The sequence below is a fragment of the Ciconia boyciana genome, chromosome 2 (assembly GCF_034638445.1).
Source record: "Ciconia boyciana chromosome 2, ASM3463844v1, whole genome shotgun sequence".
NCBI lineage: Eukaryota > Metazoa > Chordata > Aves > Ciconiiformes > Ciconiidae > Ciconia > Ciconia boyciana.
Genome location: NC_132935.1, coordinates 142,376,807 through 142,401,410, shown reverse-complemented (window position 1 = coordinate 142,401,410; position 24,604 = coordinate 142,376,807). Strand labels below are relative to the sequence as shown.

The window sequence follows — 24,604 nt, the reverse complement described above, 5'->3', positions numbered from 1 at the left end:
GCAAAAATAGTATAATTTTGCTGCAGAGTAGGTGGCACTTAACTTGAATTCGATTATTTGATTCCATTAAACCATTAAGTTAGTGGAATGAAGTATGTTATGTTTTTTGGACACATGTGCATTTTTAAATTTAAAATAACATCTGGAAGTTGAGAGGGGGATATAAGTGAACTTTATGAAGGGAATGTTAGTGAACTGTACTGAAAAGGTACATATTGCAGCATAAAGTTGGAAATGCTTAGATGTTTGAGGAGCATAATTTATACACCAATGGTCTTGCTTAAATGTTTATAGAATAAGGTCTTAGGCTTCCAGCCTTGTGTCAGTGTAATTTATTAAAAGATTTGTAGGTATATATTCAACATCACGTAAGACTTGTGCAGTTTGATTGCAAGATACATAAAATAATCAGTCTTAACTGACTATTAAAATTCTTTTAAAGGGTCTAAGAAGTCCTCAAGAGAGTGCTCATGACCTCAGTCCTATTGAAAGCTTTCGGATTCCTAGTAAGGTATGATACACAGTCCCTCCACTCCCACCCCCTTCATTTTTAGTTTTTCATTTTGTAGTTAGATGACACTTAGTTGTTTCTTTTTCTTTTTTTTTTTAGACACCAGATTTGCTGTTGTTCTTTTTGACAGTTTTATTTCTTGCTGAAAATCTTTAAAAATGTTTTTATGAAAGAATTAAGAGCTATGAGGCAAAATAGTTCACTGACTTAGAATGAACTTGCATTAAAATGTCTTTCTTGGAACTTATGAGTTGTCACTGGATGATGATCTTAATATTATCTAGGTTTCCTGCTGGAATGAAGAAAACAAAAAGAAGGAAAAAAGTGCCTTTTTTTTTTTTTACTTTGGAAAGTAGGTGCTACATGGGGTAGCCTGTATAGTTCTAGTCTTGATATTTAGTTGCTTCATGGTTTTGGTGCTGTAAGTATGTTACATAGTTTCATGGTTTTAATCTTCAGCATGTATAATTAACTTCATGTTCTACTTTAAATGTTATAGCTTTAGAAGAATAATAGTTTTTTGGCCTTTTTTGGGTCTCACTGCTTAAATGATGCCAGCTTACTCTTGTCTCACAAATCATGCTGAATAATCTGGGTATGAGGGAACAGCTGCCACAATATTTGACTGCTCCTTATACCCTTGATCTGAGTGGATGATTTACAAGACTTGCTGTGGATGCTGTTTATTATTTTCCCCAAATTTGGACTTTGCCTTTAACCAATGAGATATTTAAGTTACTGACTTGAATTTGGATGCCTTATTTTACAATAGTTTTAAAAAAACCAAAACAGAAAACCCCTTGTGTTTCTTTGTCTCTGTATAAGTACTGTGTAATATATTGCTTGTGCTGAGGCAGACCAGAAAATCAGTGTTACTGTATATTTAAAAAATCAAGTAACAATCTCTGAATTGGTACATAATACTGTTAAACAGTGGCCAATATATTGATTTCAAAGAGTGAAAGTATTCAGTTGCAGTGATGTTGGAAGAACTGTCTCTTCTCCACGGCTTAGATTTCAAAATTGCAGACTCCTGCCACCCACTGAGCATCCAGTTTCCAACTTTTTTGCCAAGTTGACTATCCAGGTAAAAGTAGATGTAGGGTATCTTGGCTGGATTTCCATTCTATAATAGTTAGGTGTTATGTGTCTGGTAAGCCTACACCTTGTATCAATAACAATCGGAAAACAAATACCTCTCAATAATTTTTTTCATACATTTATGTTAAACATTTGTAATGCGAGAACATTATCTGCAACTGTTCTGCAAACAATCTCACTGCAGTTATGAATTCTGTGCCTGAAAAGCCAAGATTGCATCAACATTAGAACTTTTCACCTGATTACTTTTTTTTTAAAGTTGATAAAATTAGAGTATTATTCTCTTCTGTGCCACAGAATAAAACTTTTCTATTTTTCAGTCTTTTAATGTTTTTTTTCCAAAATGTTTTAGGTGAGTAGTTCCCAGAATATTCAGAACTGTATATTCAGAATATAGATTCTGAGTTGCTTACATTAATTTTTACCTTCTCAACAAGCTGTATTGAGTCTCTGAAACTCTTAGAAATTTGCCTGGTTATCTGATTATCTGGATGACACAATTAGTCACGTGGTATAGTTTTAGGTAGTCCTGCGAGGAGCAGGGAGTTGGACTTGATGATCCTTATGAATCCCTTCCAACTTGAGATATTCTATGATTCTGAGAGAATGTTGAATAAAACTACCGTGTTTTAATCAGTTTAACTCCTGGCTATGGTTCCAAGACATTTGTCATGGTAACTTTACTTCCAGCCCTTTTCTTTTAGAGGAAGGGTTTATACTGTCATGCCTCCTTAACATTGCTAAAACCTTTATTGTAGGATTTTACTTTTCAAATGATGAGACATTGGATGAGGCACTGTAATATGTCTCCCACTGTAAGCGTAGATTCAGATACCCTTTCTTGAAAACAGGAATTTTGGGGGGTGGGGAGGGAGAGATGCTGTCTGTGTTTGTGGTGTGAGTAACTGTCAAGGAGATTAGGTTTCAGTACTGCACAGAAGTTGAAAGTCATTGAGCTTTTGGATATTGGTATTTGTTTTGAACTGAAGCTATGTTCAATGCCATGGCAACATACTGATGTCACAAATGCGAATTGCATTGTAATTATAGGATCAAGCAGCTTTGCTGGATAATTGAGGCTAATGCCCCTCAATAATTATTTTATAATAATGGGCAGGTTTGGTAAAGGGAATTCACTTTTGAATGCCAAAGTAAAGGCTAAAGAAAAGGTGCAGATTTTAAAAGGCAACGAGTAAAAGCATAACTTCATACTGTTGCAGGCTGCTATTTGAAAGCATATGTTGTTCTCTGCTGCCATATTTTAGTAACTGTTTTTATATCTTGAATAACAAAAGTCTCAAGCTTGCCAGCCAAATACTGTTTTGATGATAGAATGGTTATGTTGATGCACTTCCATCATCACACTTCCACATTCAAAGTGGTATCTCCAGATTGATTTAGTGCAAGCATTACTGAAAATTTCAAAAGCTGAGTTAAAACTATAGAGAGGTATACAGAATGAAAGGCTGCAGAGCCCATGTATTACTGGAAAGAGCACAAACCATTGATAGATAATGCTAACTCTAGGGACAAAAACATGTTTTTGAGATGGGGGACTGTCACGCTAGTTTGGGAGTCAAATGGGAAATATTGAGCACAGAAAGAAGAATATGTTGATGTTGCATACCCTGAGGGGAAAAGCAGCAAAATTCATTTGGGTCTTGATATCTGAAAGTTGTTGGTTTGCTGACTGGTGGCTTGCTGGCAAGCATGTTAGTGATGACTGTGCTCCTCAATTTTTTATTTTTTATTTTTAAACAATGAAATTATTTGGTACCTGAATATTTTACTGCATACCTCCAAGTATATGCACTCACATTAACGAGTACTCCAATAAGTTCTGCAACTATCTTGAAAAATTTCAATTTGCTTCTGTCATATGAAGGCAAATCACTAGCAAACTTGCTTTACTTTCTGTTGTAATACAGAGTCATACGGCCAACTCGGTCACACAGAGAAGTAAGTGTGTAATAGTTTATGATATAGTCTGTAGATAAGGCAAATCTGAACTGCAAGGCCAGATTTCTAGAAGAGAAAGTTGTCTGCAGAGAGATTTCATATCTTTTTTGATTGAGATACCTTACTTCATCTGTGTGCCCTGATTGCCCTGGGGAACTGTAATACTTTTTGAACCATTCTGTTATTGTCAGCTTTGTTGTTTCCCAAGCTGATAACAGTTTTGGTTAGTAGATTCTGTCACAAAAGGGTGAGATAGGTATTTTGTACACTTGAGTTCAAGTGTGTGGGGTTAATAATGAGCTGACTTTGAATTAGGTTATGTTTATCTTGATGATAATCAGCTCATACACAATATATAAATATTAGTTGACTTTGTGGCTTATGCTGGTAAACAACACTGAAAGCTTATTTTTTAATGCTTTTCCTATAGATATAGAAGTGTGGGTTTCTATTTCCCCAACATTAGCTGAGTGTTTTTCAGGAGTGCATTAAGCAGTGGTGTGACTAATACCTGTTCTATGGATCAGGCTTTGTTGTTCTCTCCACCAGGAGAATGGTTTTCATAGTGTAATGTTTGTTTTGGTAGAGTGAGGGCTTTTTAATAAGTACTCTGTATACATACTGAAGAAGGAAAGATCAAAAGAAGGTTCTGGGCATTTCATGTGAAAGATAAGGGAATACCACAAACTTCCCTGTGGGACTGCCTTCCCTAGCTGTGGATTAGCCTGGGGAAAAAAAAAGGAAAAAAAAAAAGTTTTGAGGTAATTTTATAGATATAGTTATACATACATTATGAGACATATAATTTATATCTTTTTATATAGATAAAATGAAAAGGTTGTTTGTGCATATATATTAAAAAAACTTTTTATACTTTATTTATTTCATGGTGGTAGGATGTTGCAATGTACCTGCTGATTGACTCTGTTGAGCAGGGCCCTCATCCTAGTATTTAGGATTAGCTTTTAACATAGGTGTTATCCAAGTTCAGAATGGAGTGATATAAATAGACAGCGTGTTCATTTGTGTGGTTTTTGGCTCATGACAAAGAGAGGGAGGCTGTGTGCAAATGAGTACAGTGCAGACTTGGCCCCTGGCACTCTCTGTGTAGAGGTGCCAGGCTACTGCTGACTTCCAGCTTCTAATTAGATTAGAAACTTTTTAGTTAGTTTTTTTTTTTTCTCTGAGTAGTATCAGTTAACTTTTTTCAGTGTCTTCACTTCACAAGTCTTTTGGTTGGTAGTGACTGGAATGCAGAAGGTGTTTGCTTCAACTCTCTACCAGTAATACTTCATTCAACAGAGCAATACTGGTTTTGGTGTTACAGGCAGTTTAGAATACAAGGAGAGTGGGAGTGTGACGCACTGGGAAATAGCTGGGTAACTCATCTAAAACTTGCTGAACTGCATTTCAGATGAGTCTGCAATTAAATGACTCTTCTGAAATATATTTCAAGGAATTGCCGCAGGCTCCTAGACCTGTAAACTTCTATTTCCGTAGAACAGGAAGGCAAAATAATGTGAGAAGTGTGTGGATGCAAACACTGTGTTTTACTTAGCAATGGTTTCTTCAGGAGTGCAAAGCTGTCAGACAGATAGGGGTTTTCTTTTTTTTTTCTTTTTTCTTTCTCTCCCCAGAAACTGTCTATCACTGATCTATTTAGGTGGCATTATGAAAGAGAGACCTGCTGCTTAGGGTTGCACTAATCGTAACCTTTGTTACAAAGGAAGGAAGTATGTTTGACAGGATAAATTTTCTTTCCATGAAAGTATGATCCAAAGTACTGGCAAATAAAAATTGCACATTTGGCACCACAAGTGATGCAAGTTTCATGTAGGAGGTGAAGTCCCTTGCTGAACAAAACTTCGGAAAAATGAGTAGCCCACGAAACAGCATCTTAGATGGCTGTGTTGGTCCATTATTGCTTGGAGAGTTCCTACTGCTGAACATGTGTATTAACCTGGGCGGGTGGATTGAAATGAATACTGTGGAGTCCACGTTGCCAATGTGCTGCTCTTCCTGATCTCCTGTGTATCTGATTCAGTTGAGCAATGGCAAAGTTCTCTTTATGATTATCATCATATGATTCCCTCCGTCCCAATTTTTTATACATTTTTATATTCAGAATAGCACTTGGAATTGCTGAATTTACATAAAATTTACTGACAAGTGTGTTTTAATGTTGACTTTTTTTTTTTTAAAGGGAGATATTTAAGTGGCAATAGTTAGAAAAGTTTTGAGGTGGAAAAGTGCCTTGAGGGATTTAATAGAGCTTCTCTACCTCTGCAAAGTGTGTGAGTACTAGCTCCACAGTGCTAAATCTGGCCTTCCCTAAGGCCCCTGAAACATATGTATGTAGTAAGATTTTTTTTGTATTTCTAATTGAAGGGATAAGGAAAATCGAGTATCAGCAAATAAACTTTAGCCAAGGACCTTTGCTTCCTTCAGTGGTGAGTGAATAGATTGGCCTTGAGCTTGTTAGTTATTTGAAACTAGTGGAGCATGATGCACTGGAAGCTGCAGTTTATAATAGCATAAAGTCTGGTGGCACATAGTGTAATTTCTATGGGAATTTAAGTTTATTCTGGAGAGTTGTTCTCACTAGACTGCTTTTCTAGAAAGAATGAACAAGATAACCCCCCTCCCCCCCGTCCATTTAATCAATATTTTCCTAATTTAATTAATTGCATTTAATCAATATTCTTTAGACATTGATTTAATTCCATTTAATCAATATTTTCTCTTTGGCAAGAGAGAGAGACGAACAATCTTTCTGAGAAAGGATAAAATAGTTTCTTAGTAATTTTTCTAGCCACATCAACATCAGCTTTATTTGTGTGCTGAAAACTGTGGTATTCTACAAAGACAAAAAGGTCATTGATTAGGTTTCATTTAAATGCTAATATTAAAACCAACCCTCCCAATTAATTATCACATGGGTCTAAATCCAGCATATGTGTACACGATGGCTTTCTTAATACACCTTCAGGGGATGTCAACTACCATTGACCTATGCCATTGACGTATAATTTCACCGATATGATAAGATATCGATAGTCTAGAAATTCGAATGATCCTAAAGATTTCTTCTTGCGTTTAGTTTTTCTTCTTTTTTCTTTTAACAAACAACCATGCAGGAACTGGTAGCCAAATATCAGATGATAAATTACATGATTCCATTTGCAATGGTTTGGTGGACAAATTAAGCTGACCTAGTTGCCTGTCTTGGATAATTTTTAATTTTAGTTTCATATAGCTAAAACTCAATGTACTGTAAGATGTTAAGCTAATTTATAGAGGGGTGTACAGCATAGAGCTTCCATTTGTTAGGGAGTCCAGAGGGAAATAAGGTTTTGTTTGTTTGTTTTAAAAGACAGGAATACATATGGTTAGATTCATTGCTTTATAAATTAAATCATTGCAAGAGCAGTATGCCATTGAATGTGAATGTGTGCATCCTCTGTTAATCCATGCACCCTCACGTGATGGAAACTTCAAAACCATAGCTTAAAACATTGAAACAGGCTCTAAAAGGGACTATTTTTCAAGAATCTTTTCATTCACATCCCTCATATCTGCCCTCCTCTCCTCTGTTTCTCATGCTCTTAGTAAAGCTGAAACACGAGGTGGAAAGGTGTCGGCGCTGGGTGAATTGTGTGGCTGGAGCTGAAGGGACAGGGCTGCCTGTCTCTTGTGGAGTCCTGCCTGTCTCTTCAGTGCCGGTGTGGTGCCGCAGGCTCTTCCGTGCCAGCTCCCTGCAAACTTGTCGTGCTGGTACCATCTGCTGTCAGTGGCTAACCCGGCCTTTGCCTTTGCCTGAGCAAGGTGCTGTTGTGGCTTGTGGCGTTGCGGACGTGTGCTCTCTAAGAGCGGGACCGTGCTCAAAACCCGTTTTTAAGAGTTTGTCTAAAGAATAGCATCACTGTGCTTTGTTATTGTTATTTACTGTTGTTAGATTGTTATTTATGTGTACTATTTCCTTATTTCTCTCGCGTCTGTTGGTGCACCCCTTCGTCCATGCCTTCCCTTGCACAGCCTCCTGCCCGGTGCGTGTGCGGCTGGGAGGTGGGTTGCTGCATTCACCCCGTGGTGCGAGGCAGGTTTCTCCACCTCGCTGCACGTCGGCCAGCCGCCGCCGGGAAGCGCTGGTGGCAGTGACTGAATCAGGCGTTGTCAGACTGTCCGTCTGTGGAGATCTCAGGCGCCTGGGGCCTCAGGGGAGAGGAAGAAGGTGGCTCCTCGATGGCTTTTCTCCGGGGTACCCTCTGCCCCATCTCGGCTCGAAGCCGCCTTCCGGCTGCGGATTCGCCCGCCCTCCAGCGGGTGGCGCCCGAGCACCGCGCGGCGGCAGGGGGCCGGGGCCGGGGCCGGGGCCGGGGCCGGGGCCGGGGGCAGACCGGTCTGCGGCGGGGCGGCGTCCCGGCCACCCTCTGCTTTGGCCTCGATTGTGCCCGCTCGTGTCACCGAGGGGCTCCCGCCGCTCGGGAACACGAAATCCGGTTTAAATCCGGTTTTCTCTGTATTGGAGCCATTGCTTTTGGCTCCAGCCCTCTTTTGTTATTTTTCTTTTTCCTGCCAGAGGTATGTTAGAGGAGCAGTGGCTCCTTCTGATGCTCTTCCAAACTGTTCACTTGTCACCCCTTGGCTGTCTCTAATTGCGCGGACAAACAGCACCTTGCTTTGTATTTAAAATGTCGCTTTGCCTCATAACGTGTACGCATTTACCTTATTTCAATTGATTTCAAAATAAGCAAGTCAGTGGTTGTTTAGTCAATTAGACTGAAATCTGATGCCTCTAGCCGGTGAAATAAGCCCTTGAGCTCTTGGTGATGAAAATACCAGCACCTACACAACAACTGGGCGTTGTTGGGAGGCTTGGGATCTTCACGGGACACTTCAGTCCACTGGATCACTTCACCAGGGTTAAATTCCAATATTGAGCAATTTGATCTGTTTTATCTTGATTTTTGGTGAAAGAATATCCTGGCACTTCTCCCATTTGAGTTTCTGATAAAGGATTTTCATTCCTTCGGTGGGAACAGCCTGCAGGAGAGGGCTAGTATTAGTTGAAATGTCCAGTATAGGAGCGGAAGGGGAGGCTCAGGGTCGGTCCTCGGTTTATTGCAAGCAGTGGAAGCAGTTGGGTTGTTGAGAAGACCTTCCAGGGGAGATCATGACAGCAAGGAAGAGGATGCTCACCTCTTGAATATTAGCTTTCAGAATGCTGACAGTGCATCTCTGCTTAGACCACCCTGCTAATCGGAGAAAAATCTGAAATCTGTTAATTTTTGCAAAGGTGGCAGCTCTGTTCTGTTTTTGCCTGTAAAAAATTCAAGTGTTTTATGGTATGACTTCAATGAAAGTGAATTCTGAGAGCTGAATTGAAAAGTTATACATTTGTAGTGACACTGTCTACCTTATGTTTACAAACATGGTTCTTTTGGTTTAAAAAATTCAGGTTTTGTTACATTTTTGTGGGGTCTTTTTGCTTCTGGAGAAATAGCCTGCCAATTTATTTTTAGTGTATTATGAGAATTTCTAAACTTCAGGAGGAAAAAAACTGTGGACTCAACATGCATTTGTGCCATAAATGTATTGATGAAGAAGTGTTTAAGTGATTGGCAACATTGACATCTGCACTATGTTCTTTGAAAAGTTTTAAATATCTTGCTGTTTGTAATGGGAAGAACGAGCCACAGCGTACTGATCTTTCTGTTCTTTGCCATTGCTTGTTGTACTAATGTTGTAAATGGCTTTTGAAAAATATTTGTTTTGGTAAAACATTGTTCTTGTTAGGATGTGATATAACATAATGGAAATCCTTTTTTGTTTTGAGAAGGAGGAGCTCAGAGAATTACGTGAAGAACCAACTGATCCTCAAGCTCAGCAAGAAATAATTAATAGCATTGAAGAAGTTTATTTTTCCAATGATTCCTTTGATATTGTGAAGTATGAGTTAGAGGTAAGTTGTCTTCTTAAAAGAAAAGACAGTAATTTAGCAAACAGTGAGGGTCAAAAGTATGCTTGTTTCAACGAGCTATTTTTAATTTTGTTTCTTATATCTTGCATTAATCCAAAACTGTACCCTCCCGCCTCATCTTGCGGTTGTGTGGAGCTTCTAGCATATAGTATTGGTATGGAGTCTCTTTTTTTAATGTGGTAGAATTAATATCAGCTGTGCTAACAGGCACTTCATAATTTAAACTATTGTGAAAAAGCCAAAATAGTTGGAGGGGGGAAAAAAAAATCTGTTCTATATTACGTGTATTTTTTTAGCAAACTGACTGAGACATAATAATTTCAATGATTCAGGGGGTTGTGTGTATACATATATGGCTTAAAATAAGGTGGCTTTGAGGTAACTGATATTATGTGATGTAATTATGATAATGCATTTTTTATCTTAACACTGATTTATTTCAGTATCCATCATTTGAAATAATGGATTAATTCTGCAAATTAAATTGCAGAAATAATAAGAATGTTTAACGGAATTGATTGATTAGTTAATACTACATTTATTAAAGGGCGTATTTAACATCCTTTAATTTCTCACTGAATTTAATTTGTTTACATGCAGAGGCTTCCTCCAGTACTTAGTCTTCAAGAACTGGAAGAGTACAGAGACAAATTAAAACAACAGCAAGCTGCTGTAAGTAAGGTTGTTTCCTCTGTACCCTCAGGCAATTTGTTGTATTGTCTATAAGTGTAGCCAGAAGTGTAACTGAAAAAGTTTTGATTTCTTAAACACACTAGATATTAAGCATTTTTTCTTTTAATATTATGTTGTGTGCTTTTATAGTGGAAAATCATATCAGTAAATCAGATAATCACATGAAATAATGGAAGTAAATCTTGGTGATAAGTATTGTAACAAGGAGCAAACGCGCTAACTATTTCTTTAGATACTTGACTTTCTGAATGTTCAGCTTTTCCTATGTGTTGCAAGAAAAGTAATGTTCAGCATAGCACTGAATAGTGCAGTAGTATCTCTTTTTCTGAGGGATTTCTGTCAACGTAAAACATAAAATGTTTTAAAACCTTTTTCCTTGGAGTTGCTATTTTCTCCTTATTTTTAATTTGCCAATTTGTTAATCGTCCACAAGGGTTTCTAGTGAATACTGGTACAGAGTTACTATGTAATAAAACAAATGAAATGTAACAACGAGTAATAACTATAATTTACAGGGGGAAAACAGAGTTGCAGCTTCTGAAAAGTACTTGTTACATTTCAGACTTTTAAAATTATTGATTCATTGCTGTTTTAAAGATGAATAATATGGTACAGGGAACAAATGTGTTAACTGTGGCATTTGGAGAGTATCTGCTCATAAAATAACAGTAATAATCCTAATTCATGTCTTTAAATGAATGAAATGTGCAGAAGGAGAATACTGGATCGTTAACAATACATAGAGAATAAATTCCTTCTGCCTAAGACTGCTTTTCCCAGAATAAACCTATCAAATTTTGTAAAGTATTAGTGAGAAGTTGAGCAAATGAATATTCCATGTTTCTCACCAAGAGGTATAAGGAAAGAAGTTGAAAGTGGGTGGTGGTTTTTGGTTTTGTGTTGTTTTGTTGTGGGTTTGGTTTTTTTTTGAAGTTTAAGAGGACATCTGGTGGTGACCTAGTTTTGCAAGGAAATACACTCAAGGCTGAGAGACAACTTCACTGACATATGCTGGATAATCCTAATACCTGTTATCAACGTCTTGGCCATTCTGCCTGCATGGTGGGAACTGGCTGCAGCTGGGGGAGTTAGTTTCAGTGCATGGCTGCTGCTGAAACATGTGAACTGGAAGGTGCATGCAGCTAATGGATAGTAGGGATGAGAACTGAGCACGAGGTTTCCAGGAAATATGGCCCAGATGTGTGTGTCTTTTAGAACACAAACAAACAACAACTCTCAAAGCCAATACTTTTGACAAGAAACATGTGTCCAATTCTTCCCCATCATCCCCCAGTCAGGATTAGGGCTTTCTTGTGTCTTCCTTAATCTAGTCTAAATGTGATTCTGCTGTAGGACGGAATTGTTGCTTGGGTTTTTTTTCCTCCTTGGGCATGTTCGAAGTTGCTAAAATTTCTTGTATGCTGTATATCATGTCCTTGTGTCATATTTCCAGGTGGAGTGTGAGAGACCGTTGCATGTTTTCTTCTCTCTCAATTATTGTCCATTTATTTTGTGATACGTCATTTAGATTACTGTCTGTCTTAAAGGCCAGTAGCGTCCTTCATGGAAAACAGTACTGCAGGATGTTGTACATTGTTAGTTCAGTCCTAAAAATACCTTAATGCTGATGGTGAATAGGTTGTTAGATGGAGGACTCACGATGTCTGTTGACAGATCACACAATACCTCTGCTTTTGAAAAAGAATAAATACTGCCTTTTTCACTTCAGTGCCTGTATCTATAGCTGACATAGGATTTACAATAGTGTTTTAGAGATAATTCCAACTTCTAAATTTCTGTAACACAGATCACTCAGATGAGTGTGAATTACAGGTAACAGAGCTCTGATCTTCCTCTTCTCACTGACTGTTACCATCTGCTTTTGCACAGCTAATCTTGGATATGCCTTTGTTTTCGGGGTCACTATAGACTGTATTTTCTGTTGTTTTCCCATTACAATTTTCCATTCCATTGGATAGATGCCAACTTACTCAAGATTTCTTTAATATATGTATCGTGACAGCTTTAATTTGTCTGATCATCTTGGTACAGACAATTTGAATTAGGAGGCTTTTTAGTTGTATGTCTGTTTGGCTTCATTTTAATTAGTAGACTGATATCCTCAGCTGTATCTTTTTTTCTTCAGGAGATGAAATATTTTTTTCCTGAAGTGATTAGGAAAGAGAAGATTGTTTTGGAGAAAATTGTTTGGTCCCCTCAAAGAACTTTGTTGTTTGCATGCATTGGTAACTGCAGCTGCATTCATTGCTAGCAATTGCAATTCTGGATTCCAAAAGTTAAGAATTAAAAAAATAAATCAACATAATTGTATGGAAGATGTCAAAAGGGGTGGGACAATTTGGAAATGAATAACCTGGGATAATAGCACTCATCTAGAAGAAAGGAAAGAGAATAGCTTGGAAGCTCAGAAAAGTAGTATCACTAAGTTCAGGGAAAGAAAAAATAAAGATATGGCTGTGGCAGATGCTTGACAGTGTTGAGGTTGTTATTAGTCAAGGGTAACTGAGAACTTGCAAAAGAAAAAAAAGCAGTGTAAAAACTGAAAATGAAATGCATCTTTTATTCATGTGTACTGCTTGATGAATCCCTTTAACAGTAAAGAATCAAACTGTTAGATTTGTAGCAGGGAAATGCGTGACTAGCAGGTATATCCCTGTCCTAAAGTTTTTACAGGTACAAGGCTAGTGGAAAGAACAGGTTGGAAAAGGGAGGTGAAAATTTCACAGGATATAGACTGTGCAGAGGACAAAACTTTAGAGCCCCAAGGTCATGTAGGCTTGTGTAGCTTTTGGCCTGATAACATCCTTTCCTGTCCCCACCCTTCTCTGAAGTGGTTCTTTTGCTGTCCTGCAGAAGAAAGCTTTATTATTTATAGAACAACTAAGAGGTTTTAAAATCATTTTCTGGCCATGGCGTTTCTGGTGATTCTGGCCATTTTTTAATGTGGAAGGAGGAAAGTATAGCTAGATATATATCCCTTGTCCAGATTGCCAGCTAATGATATCGGAGTACTTTGAACACCATTCGTGTGCAGGTGCTCTTCCAGAGGATGGGAACAGACCTGGTGGAGCCACTGTAAGTTTGTTACAGGAATGCTGACTGAAGATCCCAACTTTGTGCTATGTTTGACTAAGCAGTCAAATATATAAAAAACTCCTCATCTCTCTTCCCCAGTAGTGCATTGTGGGCTGGCTGACTGTCAGAGCCAGTTTTATTTTATTTTCATTTCTGGGAGTATTGTTCCCCAGGAAGAATATAGAGCAATACCAATAATTTCTTTGTCATGTTTGAAACTGTTTCTTCTTAAATATTTGTAGTCCCTGCTGAAAAACAGAACAAAACAAAACACACTATTCTCAAACTTGCATTTATATGACTGTTAGTGTTGGATTTTTTTTTTAAGCTTGTGTTTTTGTGCACAAGACACTGATCAAGGTAGCAATGCCCGTTTTTAAATTCAGTGCAGACAGCAGCTCTCAGTAGCATTCTCCTTACTGTTAGTTCAGAACAATGGAGAAAATTTTAAAATATGCATGTTTTGTGTGCTAAAGAAAGGGTACAATGTGCACAGGGTGAATATTCATTTTGACACGGATTTTATTTAATACAATATCAGTCTGAAAGGTAGGTGTCCTTATGGCTTTTTTAGATCTCCATGGCAGATGGTTAACTTAAATTTGTACTCTAGCCATACCACAAGCAGAATGTAAGCAGTTGTAGTGTCCCATATTATTGCTATTTTCTATTCTAGTGTGTTCCTTAACAAGCAGAGAGGTAAGGGATTAATTTAAAAATGCATTTAAATATTTAAAACATTTTTCTTATCTTGCTCCTAAGGAAAGCTGATTGTAATTTTTAGGATTTTTTACCTTGTTGTGGCATATTTATTAATAAATTTGAAAACTACAGAACTAAATGATACAGAATCACAAACTTGTAGAACTTTAGTATAGGGATGGCCTACTTAATTGAGATTGCTATGTATCACATGTAATACTCTTCTTTTTAAGGTATCTAAGAAAGTTGCAGACTTGATTCTTGAAAAACAGCCTGCATATGTTCAGGTAAGACAACTAACAGTCACTTTTTAAGAGTAAACCACTCCATTTTGTGCTGTTATAATGCTGCTCTTGTTTCATTGGGGATTAAATCTAGTAATTTGTTAGTAGAGATGCTAGTGCCTGGTTGGAACTAGCTGTCTATGTATGCTAAACCTGTCTCTGTAGAGTGAAAAGAGCCAAGGGCGTATTGAGCTGGAGGCCCTTAGGATGATAAAGACTTCAGCATATGACCATTTTAAGAAGGCTTTCTGAAAACATGAATTCACAGGCTTGACTAATACCTGTAATGGACTTGAACAGGAGCTTATTTAGTGCCTGTGTTTAGGAATGGTTTCAGATCTTTTTCCATAAGAGAAAACAGCAATGACCTTTCTTAAGAGCACTTAACCAGAAACCTGCCACTAATCTCAGGCAGTCATGAGAAGAAAGCATTTAAAGAAGACTGAGCTGAAAATAGAGCTGCAACACGTCAAAGATTTCCGAGAGCGAAACAAAGCAAAACCGCTTTAGCTGCTTGCAACAGAATATTGGCACGGCTTCTCTCCTTGCTCCCAAAACATAATTGGAACAGCTGTCTCAATGATTCTCTAAACAGAAGGTTTTTTGTTTTTTTTCTACCCGTTCATTTTTAATAACGCCCCTATACATTTGGTCAGCTCTGCCTGATTTTATCTGATCTTTCTACGAAACAACAGTGAGAATTCTGGAAAGTGAAAACTTAGGATTGTTATCAAAGTAGTCTGAGAATTATCCTGTGGTGGATAATTCTGTGTGTGTACAGCACCTTGCGTAAGCATTGTCATGCCAGTGATCATGGCAATTCTCACTTTGGTCAAGAAGCTGGAGAGAGTGTGGGAGGGCAATGATGGCTGCATTCGGTGGTGGAGGTCTCTCCCTCTTCCCCTCCTCTCCTCTCCTTTCTGCTCTCCTGCCCTTCCTGTTAACCATCTTCCTGTTACATCCCTCCCTTCCTTGCTTCCTGCTTCTCAGCTGATACACTGTAGCTGCAGGGGAGGGCTTGTACCTCCTGCGTGTTAACCCAAGGTAGATGTGGTGGAGCTGGAATTATTTTAGTCTTTCATCCAGGGGGCACAACTTCCTCTTCTGCTTGCTTGCGCTTGTGGCCCACACATCCAGCCTTAGTGACCTTGCAAGTGTCCCATCTGTGCTCTGCCATTTTGCTGGGTAGAAGGAGGAGTGCTGATGTTTAAAGAAAAATGGGGGGAGGGGGAGAGCATTGCTTGCATCATCTGCAATAGCTGGTGGAAGAAAAAAGCTGTAAGTAATATTATTTCAGTTTTAGTTAAAGGAGTCAGGTGGGAGGCTATTGCAGAAGGAGGCTGGGTAAGTGCTACAGGGGTCGAGTCTTCATAAGATAGTGTAGAGGGGGGCAGAAGGGGTAATTGTACAGTATCAAATCCTTCTGGTATAGTTTTGCTGTTGTGCATCTTTGGAACTGTTGTTGTTGAGCGAGTGCTGCTTTTTCTGAATCCAGCAGCTTCACTTTGAAAACCCCCTCTCAATGCATAATAGCACTGTGGAGAATGTGCTTCTTGCATTTTGCTGTGTAATGTTCATATTCTTATCCCAGCAACATCTTAGTGAGGTGCATGTGTTTTATACCAAGAAGTTCTTTCAGATGTTCCAAAGGGACAGTTAAAAATCCATAGTGCCAGTAAGAATATTTTAAAAACATTTCTCAAAGGCATATTTGCCTGATTAAGTCAATAATCCTTCAGTGTTACTTATGGACACAGGCTTGCACAGAGTTACTCTTGTCAGTAGACTTACTTATCAGAGATTTCTGGTGGGCATCATAGGACTCACTTTCCCACTGACTCGTTAAATGAACCTCCTGATGGGCTGTGGGTACTTTGTAATGGCAGCTCCAGTTCAGTGTCCAATTACAGTAACAGGTCATTAGAAGAAGCAAAAATGCAGTTGACCCTTTGTTGCCTGGACAAATTGCTTTCACTGTGCAAAGGAAAGTGTGGGGAAGTCATGGTTTGCACCCCATTCCTAGTATGAAGTACTGGTCTAACAGGCACTACTATGGGCTGAGAGAGACATGGCACAGACACAAGAAAAGGGTTTTATAGTTTTCCCTTCTCCTTAGAAGAAAAGGCATGCTTTAGGAGCAACCAATGGGTGGAAGATTGTCTTTGAGAAGAGAAAACATGTATTCAGCCCTAAATGCTGGACGGAAGACTCCCTCTCTGGGGACCATTAGTCTGTACTTTCTCCCTGTGCCTCTCCATCCAGTCACATTCAAAGGAGAGATTTTACAGAATCTTTGCAAGAGGCAAGACTGGAATGGAGCTGTTCCTTATTGTATGTGTTTCCTCATGAAAAAGGGAACAATGGCCTTTTGAATAGCTCTGACATTTGCAAAGTATGTTTTTAGTAAGAAGTAGGTACTGAGGAAAGTAATCTTTGAATTCGGTTTCTTAAGATATTATGCATATCACCCACTAAGCTGTCATTTTTCCAAAAGCAACCTTGGTAACATAAAGGAGGAAATGTTTTTGGTGAAAGATGCAGCTCAGTGATTTGTCAGAATTACTTGTATCTTTGGAAACTGACCAGGGGCTGATCTTAAACTGAACTAAACTTTAAACCTGTTTTTGCTTGTCAGATCTTTAGAATTAGGTTAGTTTTCAAAGTGAATGTCTCCCTTCTCCCCATGGAAAGCACTTGATATGTTTTGAAATGATGAGCAGTATTTAAAAAAAAAGAAGTTGTGTGTTTTTTTTTTTTCTTTAGTGTGGGGAGAGTGTTCACTTTTCTGCAGTGCTGTTCCTAACAAAATAAATCCTAATAGATATACTAAAAAAATTATTTTTAAAGGAGTTGAGATTATGCTAGGCACTTCATGAAGTCAAAATCAAGCTAAATTCAGGTCACCTGTGCTGAAGAGTTTTCAGCTGAAATTCAACAGGATACAATTAACATTCATTATGAAGTGACATCTATTAAATTGGTAGAACACAAGTGCTTCTAAACAAGAAAATGCTGTGTGAAACATGATTTTTTGTTGTTGTTGTTTTGCTGCTCTCTGGCATATTAATGCAAATTACACCCTGTGCTTCTGTTCCTGAAGCTTTGATCATTCTGCTGTTGTGCATTAATGGTATAGAGATTCTTAGGCTAAATGTACAGTATATAAATGTAGAGGGTCCACTGCAATGAAAATGGAATTCAAGTATCTTTCTTCAAAAGAGAACTGGATTTTAAATGATAGTTTATATTAATGTTTCATTCCAGTGCTTAGCATATATCAAATGATGAAACAAATAATATATAAAGTAACTCTACAAAGTCATTATAACATCTCAAGAGAAACCTACTAATCACTAGTCTTTGCTGGTGTGTAGCACGACTTTAACTTGTATATTTATTTAACCCGTTGTCTCTCTGTAGGAACTTGAACGTGTTACATCATTGCAGACTGGCCTTCAGTTAGCAGCTGTTATTTGCACGAATGGAAGAAGGTATCTTGCTTAAATAATGGCAGACATTGAAAGGGGGAGAAAGTATTTAAGAAGAAATCTGTAAACCCAGGAAGTTTGCTTGCTGATGAGGTTTCCTCTTTATGTGCTGAATGGAATTAGCAATAGTAGTTAAAGATACTGAAACAAATACTAGCTGCTTTCTCTCTTGCAGCTCTCACTTTTTTCAGTTGGGAGTTCTCTTTAAAACAGGAACCTTTTGAGATACACCATTCATCCACAGAGAAGTTTTGCAGAAGGGAAAACATACCTTCTTAGTAGTCTGTTGGTATCATCTCAATTTCTGGGTTTCCCTAATAATGCTGACAATCTTTCTTTCTAGCATGTATTTTGATGGACATGTTAGAATTTATTAGAAATAAGTTTTATTTTACCTATCGTCAAGGATTGTGTTCATTTTTAACTTTTGCAGACACCTGAATATAGCAAAGGAAGGCTTCACACAAACTAGTTTGGGGCTTCTTGCAAATCAAAGGAAACGACAGTTGCTTATTGGACTGCTAAAGTCTCTGAGAACAATAAAAACACTGGTATGTACAGTTGGTTTTGTTCAATGGCAAAATATTTTTCTTCATTTCTGTGTAATTATCACTTTATTTTTTTATTTTTAGCAAAGAACTGATGTGCGTTTGAGTGAGATGTTGGAGGTAAGTCCCCGCCAGACGATTATAATTTGAGGCTATTCTAAGTCTACTTTTGTCAGTCATCTTAATTTTGTCCCTTCTTTCCTTCCTCTTGCAAACAGGCTATGGGGGGGTGTGTGTGTGTGGTGAAATTATATTTTTATTCTTTTTTTAAATATTGTGAGAAATACTTCATATCAAATTAGATAGCCCCTGTGCTGGAGGGGAGTATTTTCTGTCAAAGACTCAATCCTGCCTTTAGATCTGGGCACTGAGGCTTGAGTTAGTTCAGTAAGAGTGCTGTGGAGTCTTCACTCCCCTCCCTACCCTCAACTTATACTTCTTTTCTGGCCTTAGCTTGATATTTGGAAGAAAAAAAGAAGGTGAGATTTAGCTGATTGTTAATATGCTGGGTTTGGATAGAGTACTTCTACTGGTATATTACTGTACAAATTTATATATGGGCTCCCTACTTAGTATTTTATTTGTAAGTGTAGTAGCTTCTCTCCTTTTTCATTGGGTTGGCGTTTTAATAGTCAGTTGTAGAAAACATTGCAGCATGCAGGCCATGACACTGAAAATTCTACTGATACAGTATCTACTGATACAGTATCTACTGATACAGTATCTACTGCCTAAAAATGCAGTAGATACTGCACAGAGCAATAATAAGATCTTCTCTTAAGGTGATCAATTGTATGAAAGACAGCTTCAGGATTTTATTGACAACTATATTTTAATCATGTAGTGTAACAATTTTGACTTGCTAGTTTGCCAAATATTTACAGCTGATACTGGGTGGAACATCATTATGATAACCCCTAGTTACTAAATTTCAAAATTGAGTCTTAATAATTGTAACTCTTAAGATTCTTTGAGCTTAATTCTGTCTTGGGTAATACACCTTGTCTCGGCACACTTTCTTATTCTTTACCAAGCAAGAATGTATTAATTTACAGGCTGCATAAACATTGCCTCCTGCTTAGTAAGCCCTGTACAATGATTAGCTTTTCATTTCTGTGCTGTATTTTGTTGCACAGGAAATCAGCTCTTCAGTGTCTTCTGGTAGGAGTTGTCTTGAAACAGAGGTGTGGGTGTTGCATTCACACACAGACCCTAATGTCCGCTTATCATAATTTGCCAGTGATTTTTAAACGTTAAGGGCTGGAACTGCCCTTTCTGGCTAAGTGCAGGTTTAGAGCTGTGCTCAGTGTCTGCTCCCAATAAGGTATCCCAGATAATGGCCAAATTATTGTCTTTACTCCAAGAAGAAGTTAGTAGCTTGGAATATGCATGAGAGCTATTAGTAGCCATTCACAGAGGAACATTTAGATAGGGTTCCCAATTAAAAAAAGACCAGACACGAAGCTATAATAACTTACTGGGGTGAGCTGCATCTGGAATATATTAGTAATATATGTTATGCAAGCAGGCTTTCTGATTTGAGCTCTGTTAGACTTAATGGAGCAAGTACCAGGTTTCCAGTGGAGAAAGATGCAAACAACTGTAAATGCAGCAATGATTTTAGACCAATGTACTGTTCTGTTTTCATCTAATGGATGATGTGTGGGGTTTTTTGAGTTTTTAGCTAAACTTGATCTGCATTAGAATGCTGCTGTTAAAACGAATTTCATTTCAGAAACTCCTTTATGATGATAGCCGAATATAAATTGCCCTTGCGTTTTTACTCTTCAATCAATTACTTTGAAATTCCAGTAACAGCTTTGCATTTGAGCTCTCTGAAGCACGTAATGTAATGGATGTAATTAGGACAAAAAAAGGAAGCTCTTGGCTATTAAAGAGGGTTTTCCTTCCTCCAAGTGTCTTTCTGGCCTCATATCTAATAGAATACAAAAATAATAGTTATACCCAAGGCACTGCCCATGTTCTGTTGGCAAGATCCTGGGGTTTTACATTTATGTGTGTATGTTTTTATTTTGGTTTTGTCCTGGCATCTTTATGTACTTCCTGATTAATCTGCCTACCTATTGGATATTCTTCTTATAAATTAGGACAATATTTCCATATTTTTTTTTCTAAAATATGTTATTTTTGTCCTAGGGCCTTGTGTGAGCCAGTTGTCTTTAAATTTGTTTCTAATTGGCTATAGAATGTGTCAAATTAAATAGTGTTTATTTGGGCATAATGTTGGAGTGTCTCCCTTGTCTCTTTTTAGGTTTTGTAAACTATGGCAACAGCCTGTCAGTGCCTGAACTTAACCTCTTTCCTTGCTCATGAATAGATCATATTGTATTAACAAAGGTTTGAACAGTAACTGCGAAGATGTTAGTTGTTTTGTAATAAAAACTTTCTGATATGTTTTGTATGAATGCATAAGGAAACAAAACAGCAAGTCATTTGCATAAGGTAATGTAATACATAATGTTTTAAGATGTTGCTAACATGTTGTCTGTTTCTAATGCTAAACTGCTTGCACATTAAGTTCAGAAACAGACCCTCACTCCTTAACTTTACTGTATAGGCGTAAGAGGTAAAATATTTTGTTCTTAATGTTTATAAAGAAGCATGCAAGCAAAAATGGGTGTTGCAGTGTTTGCTTTAAAAGCCCAATTAGCTTTCCATTGTATTTTATCTTAAGGAAGAGGACTATCCAGGAGCTATTCAGCTATGCTTGGAATGCCAGAAAGCTGCCAGCACTTTCAAACACTACAGCTGTATAAGGTAAGGTGACATTGTGCATATTTCAGCTTCTGTATGATTTTATTTGTAAATGGTATAAAACAGTGATCATTAATTCTCAGCCTCTAAAGCAGCTTTGATTGAAATTTAATTTTCTGCTTAGAAAAGTAAAATTGAGGCATTTATAAAAGCATAAGCATCCTCAGTAGTTTCTCCCCTCCCTGTAGCACTACTAACCAGTCTTCGCAATCATAACACTGTATAATCTATGTTTGGACTATGTCATTGTTTTGTAACTGTTGTAGTATGTTGGCAGGTAAAGTTTCAACTAAGACTGAATTATAACTGAGCTACAACCTGCAGCCTAGAGACACCTGAGCTAATTTTTCAATAAGCAAGTTTATATTCTGGAATTAATTTACTTACAGCAAGATGGCTTGTGGAGGATAAGTTACCCTGATTCTTGGCAATGAAATTAGCAAGTGCAGAGCTTCGTGCTGTCATGGAGAAATTGCTTTCAGAACCGGAACTAATTCGAATATCTGCAGTTCCTAGCTTAGAAAGACTTGATGTTTCCATTGCTTTTTAGAAAGAAAAAAAAATAATTGGGTGAACATCATGAAGTTCAAAGTCATAGAGATATGACAACAAAGAAGTAAAATGAAGTGAATTTTTATGTTTCATCCACTAAGATAATTAGATTAATTAGATTTTCTTTTTGTGTTATTGTAAATCAGAATTTTAAATTTGTGGATAAAATTCTGACATTGTTTGATCTCCTGTCAGAATGGTCTGTGACTTAGAAGGGCTAAAATCTATGAAAACACATGCTTTGCCTCCGTCTGTCCGCTAAATGTATGCTTTGTTGCAACTTCAGAGTAATTACCCGTAATCCTTGATTTCAGTTTAGGATCTGATTTTGAGGTATAGTTGTTTCAGGATCTGAAGATGCACCAAAAAAGTGTGTAAAGTTAGAAATTGTACCTCCAAATAAGCCCCTCTCTATTCTGAAGTCAGATTTCAAAGCCACTTTTCGCTTTCTTTTTAGTTCCATAGGAGTTGTGTGTGGATATAAATTGACTATACAGCCAACATTTACCTACATATATTAAAATTTTGAATCCCTTCCTTATAGTAGTGAATGAAAACAATTATTTATTTGAATGAAGAAAAATGACTGTGATTTCCCTCAGTCCTTGACAATTTAGTTGTTGAGAAGCAAGATGGCTCCTGAACAACTTTTGCTCTGCTTGACTCTACCTTCTGTAGAGTCATGGGTCTTGCAATCTTCCATACCTGTATCTCATCTATACTGTTCCGTAAGCTCTCCTTAGTATTTATTGCTCTTTCAGATGCTCTATGGCTCCAAACTTTAATCTGATTTACTCTGCGTATGTCCTGCATTTTTTCTTTTGGAGAAATTAGCAACATTTATTCAGCTTGAAAAGGCAGCTTGATTTCTCAGAATCTTGCAGTGCTCATCTGGAAAACCTTGCTCTTTTGAGATTTAGGTTAAATTACACAGTTTCTTTGACTTAAATTCTGTTTTGTGTAAATGATATGAAAGTTTCTGTTTAATGTTGATTCACTTCAAGCTTTTATTGCAGCTTCAAAGTTTATCTCTGCTACACTATGTCCAGTATAGCAAAATTTGTAACTTAAACTAACAGTTCATGTTTTTGCCATTTGGAATATTTAAATGCAAAAGTCATACTATTTTAAATCTGATAGCGTACTGACAAGTTATGTGACAAATAACTGTGAGGATTTACTTTGTTGTTGCACTCAAAAGGATATCCTTGCATCCAAGAAGACAGTTTCTTGAAAGAAAGGAAGATGACAGAAAAAATCAGCACTGGTGCTTTATTCTAAGAGAGTTTTTGAGCTTGTTTTTGTTTGCATTGTGAGAGGAGAAGGATATTTTAGCTGTAAATCCCAGTCCCAGTGCATACATTTCAGTTCTGTGCAGTATTACTTGCAGAAGTCTGAAAGAATATGTATTGTATGGAATAACATCTCACTAGCAGTGGATTGGGGTAAATGAATAAATAGATCTTTTGCATTTCTGTTTAGGACTGCAGTAAAAAGCAGCTAGTCAAGATAACAGACGTGCTGGCATTTATAACATCTACTTACATGAGGCATCACATCTGTATCTTACCATCAAATTTTCATAGTATCCCTTTGATTGTCCGCTGTCCACATGACAAAAATCAGTGCCTTCCTTTGTACAATCATTCTTCACATTTTTCTTGCTAGGTGGTGGTAGGAATTGGGTGTAGCTCTTAAACGGCAGGGGATTTAAACGTTTCTATGAAGCATACAATTTTTTTATTTTGGTGTATACATGATCTAAAGAAGGAAGCACTTCGGCTTGTCTGCTTAGACTTCTTTGGTTTTCAGAGTGGCTGTTCATCCTCCTTTGAAATAATAGGCTGGGTGGCTATTATTTTTGTTCTCCATTGTCTTCTTCCTAGGGAATGCTTGTGTTATGTGATTCATTTTTGTTTAAAAATATAAATCAAAGTCTTCTGCCTTCTGCTTGTTGATCAGTTCTGATGTGAGTAGACTCCCTTGAAAAACCTGTAGGAAAATGTAGTGTCAGATAATAGGATGACTCTGTCTATTGCGTTTGGGTTGAAATGTTACATCTGTTATATTGCAGTAATGTGCCTTCTAAAAATGCACTAATTTAGATCTGTGTGGATGGGAATGCAAAAAAAAGACTTCTAATAAGTTTTTTGTCAATGCAATGAGTGCCTTGAATTAAATTCTCAATTATGGTAAATGGGCTTTCATAATAATAATGTAGCCATTGTGTCTAAGCACTACATTTATAATTCTGGCTTAGAAAATACATACAGATTTAGCTAGACACTGCACTTCTACATTTTCACTTCAATACTTGATCACAGTTACCTTTCTTATGAAATTTTGTGATTGCACCTTCTTTTCCTAAATTAGTCAGCATAAATGTAGGCTGTAATTCTTGCAAACACCTCCATATATCATAGCTTGGTCGAATAAATAATCTATGAATGTGTGGATTTAAAATTGGTGCTTGAGCCTTCACTTGAATGGGAAGACAGCGCTGTCACAGGAGTTGCGCTAAATGGTAGGGGTAAGAAACACATGGCAGTTTTACCTTGGTTGTGTTTCATGTGGAACAAGATCTTTTGAATTCCTCCCCATCCTCCACTTCCAAAAGAAAAGAAACATACACCGTTCTGGAATGGCTCTGATCTTGGGGCATTTGCTGGGAATTGTGACGTGAGGGCTCAGGTCCCTGAGCTGCCCAAGCCTCCTATGTCACCAAGTGATTGCAAGCTGAGGCTTGCCTAGCATTAAGAATAGTGGAAACAAGGAACTAGTTTTCATGAGGATCTGTGCTGGTATATGGATGAAATTAGTCAAATGTGATCACCTGCAATAATCAAGAAATGGTTTATGGAGCCCAGGAAGGTTTTCAGCGCTACACTGCAGTAGTTGAGCAAGTTCTTCATGTG

At 37.6% G+C, this 24,604-nt stretch overlaps 1 protein-coding gene across 3 annotated transcripts in view; it reads left to right on the top strand.

Annotated features, from left to right (window-relative positions):
- The window catches only part of VPS50 (VPS50 subunit of EARP/GARPII complex), a 103,942-nt gene that overhangs the window by 2,103 nt on the left and 77,235 nt on the right, over nucleotides 1-24,604 (top strand). The window contains exons 2-9 of one of the 3 annotated variants that reach the window (XM_072854258.1): nucleotides 443-511; nucleotides 9,408-9,533; nucleotides 10,152-10,223; nucleotides 14,276-14,329; nucleotides 17,747-17,817; nucleotides 18,248-18,365; nucleotides 18,447-18,482; nucleotides 21,058-21,140. In XM_072854258.1, coding sequence (XP_072710359.1) covers nucleotides 443-511; nucleotides 9,408-9,533; nucleotides 10,152-10,223; nucleotides 14,276-14,329; nucleotides 17,747-17,817; nucleotides 18,248-18,365; nucleotides 18,447-18,482; nucleotides 21,058-21,140 — 629 coding nt within the window. The remainder of the gene's footprint in view (nucleotides 1-442; nucleotides 512-9,407; nucleotides 9,534-10,151; nucleotides 10,224-14,275; nucleotides 14,330-17,746; nucleotides 17,818-18,247; nucleotides 18,366-18,446; nucleotides 18,483-21,057; nucleotides 21,141-24,604) is intronic. The other 2 variants (XM_072854259.1, XM_072854260.1) reach the window with 2 other exon arrangements.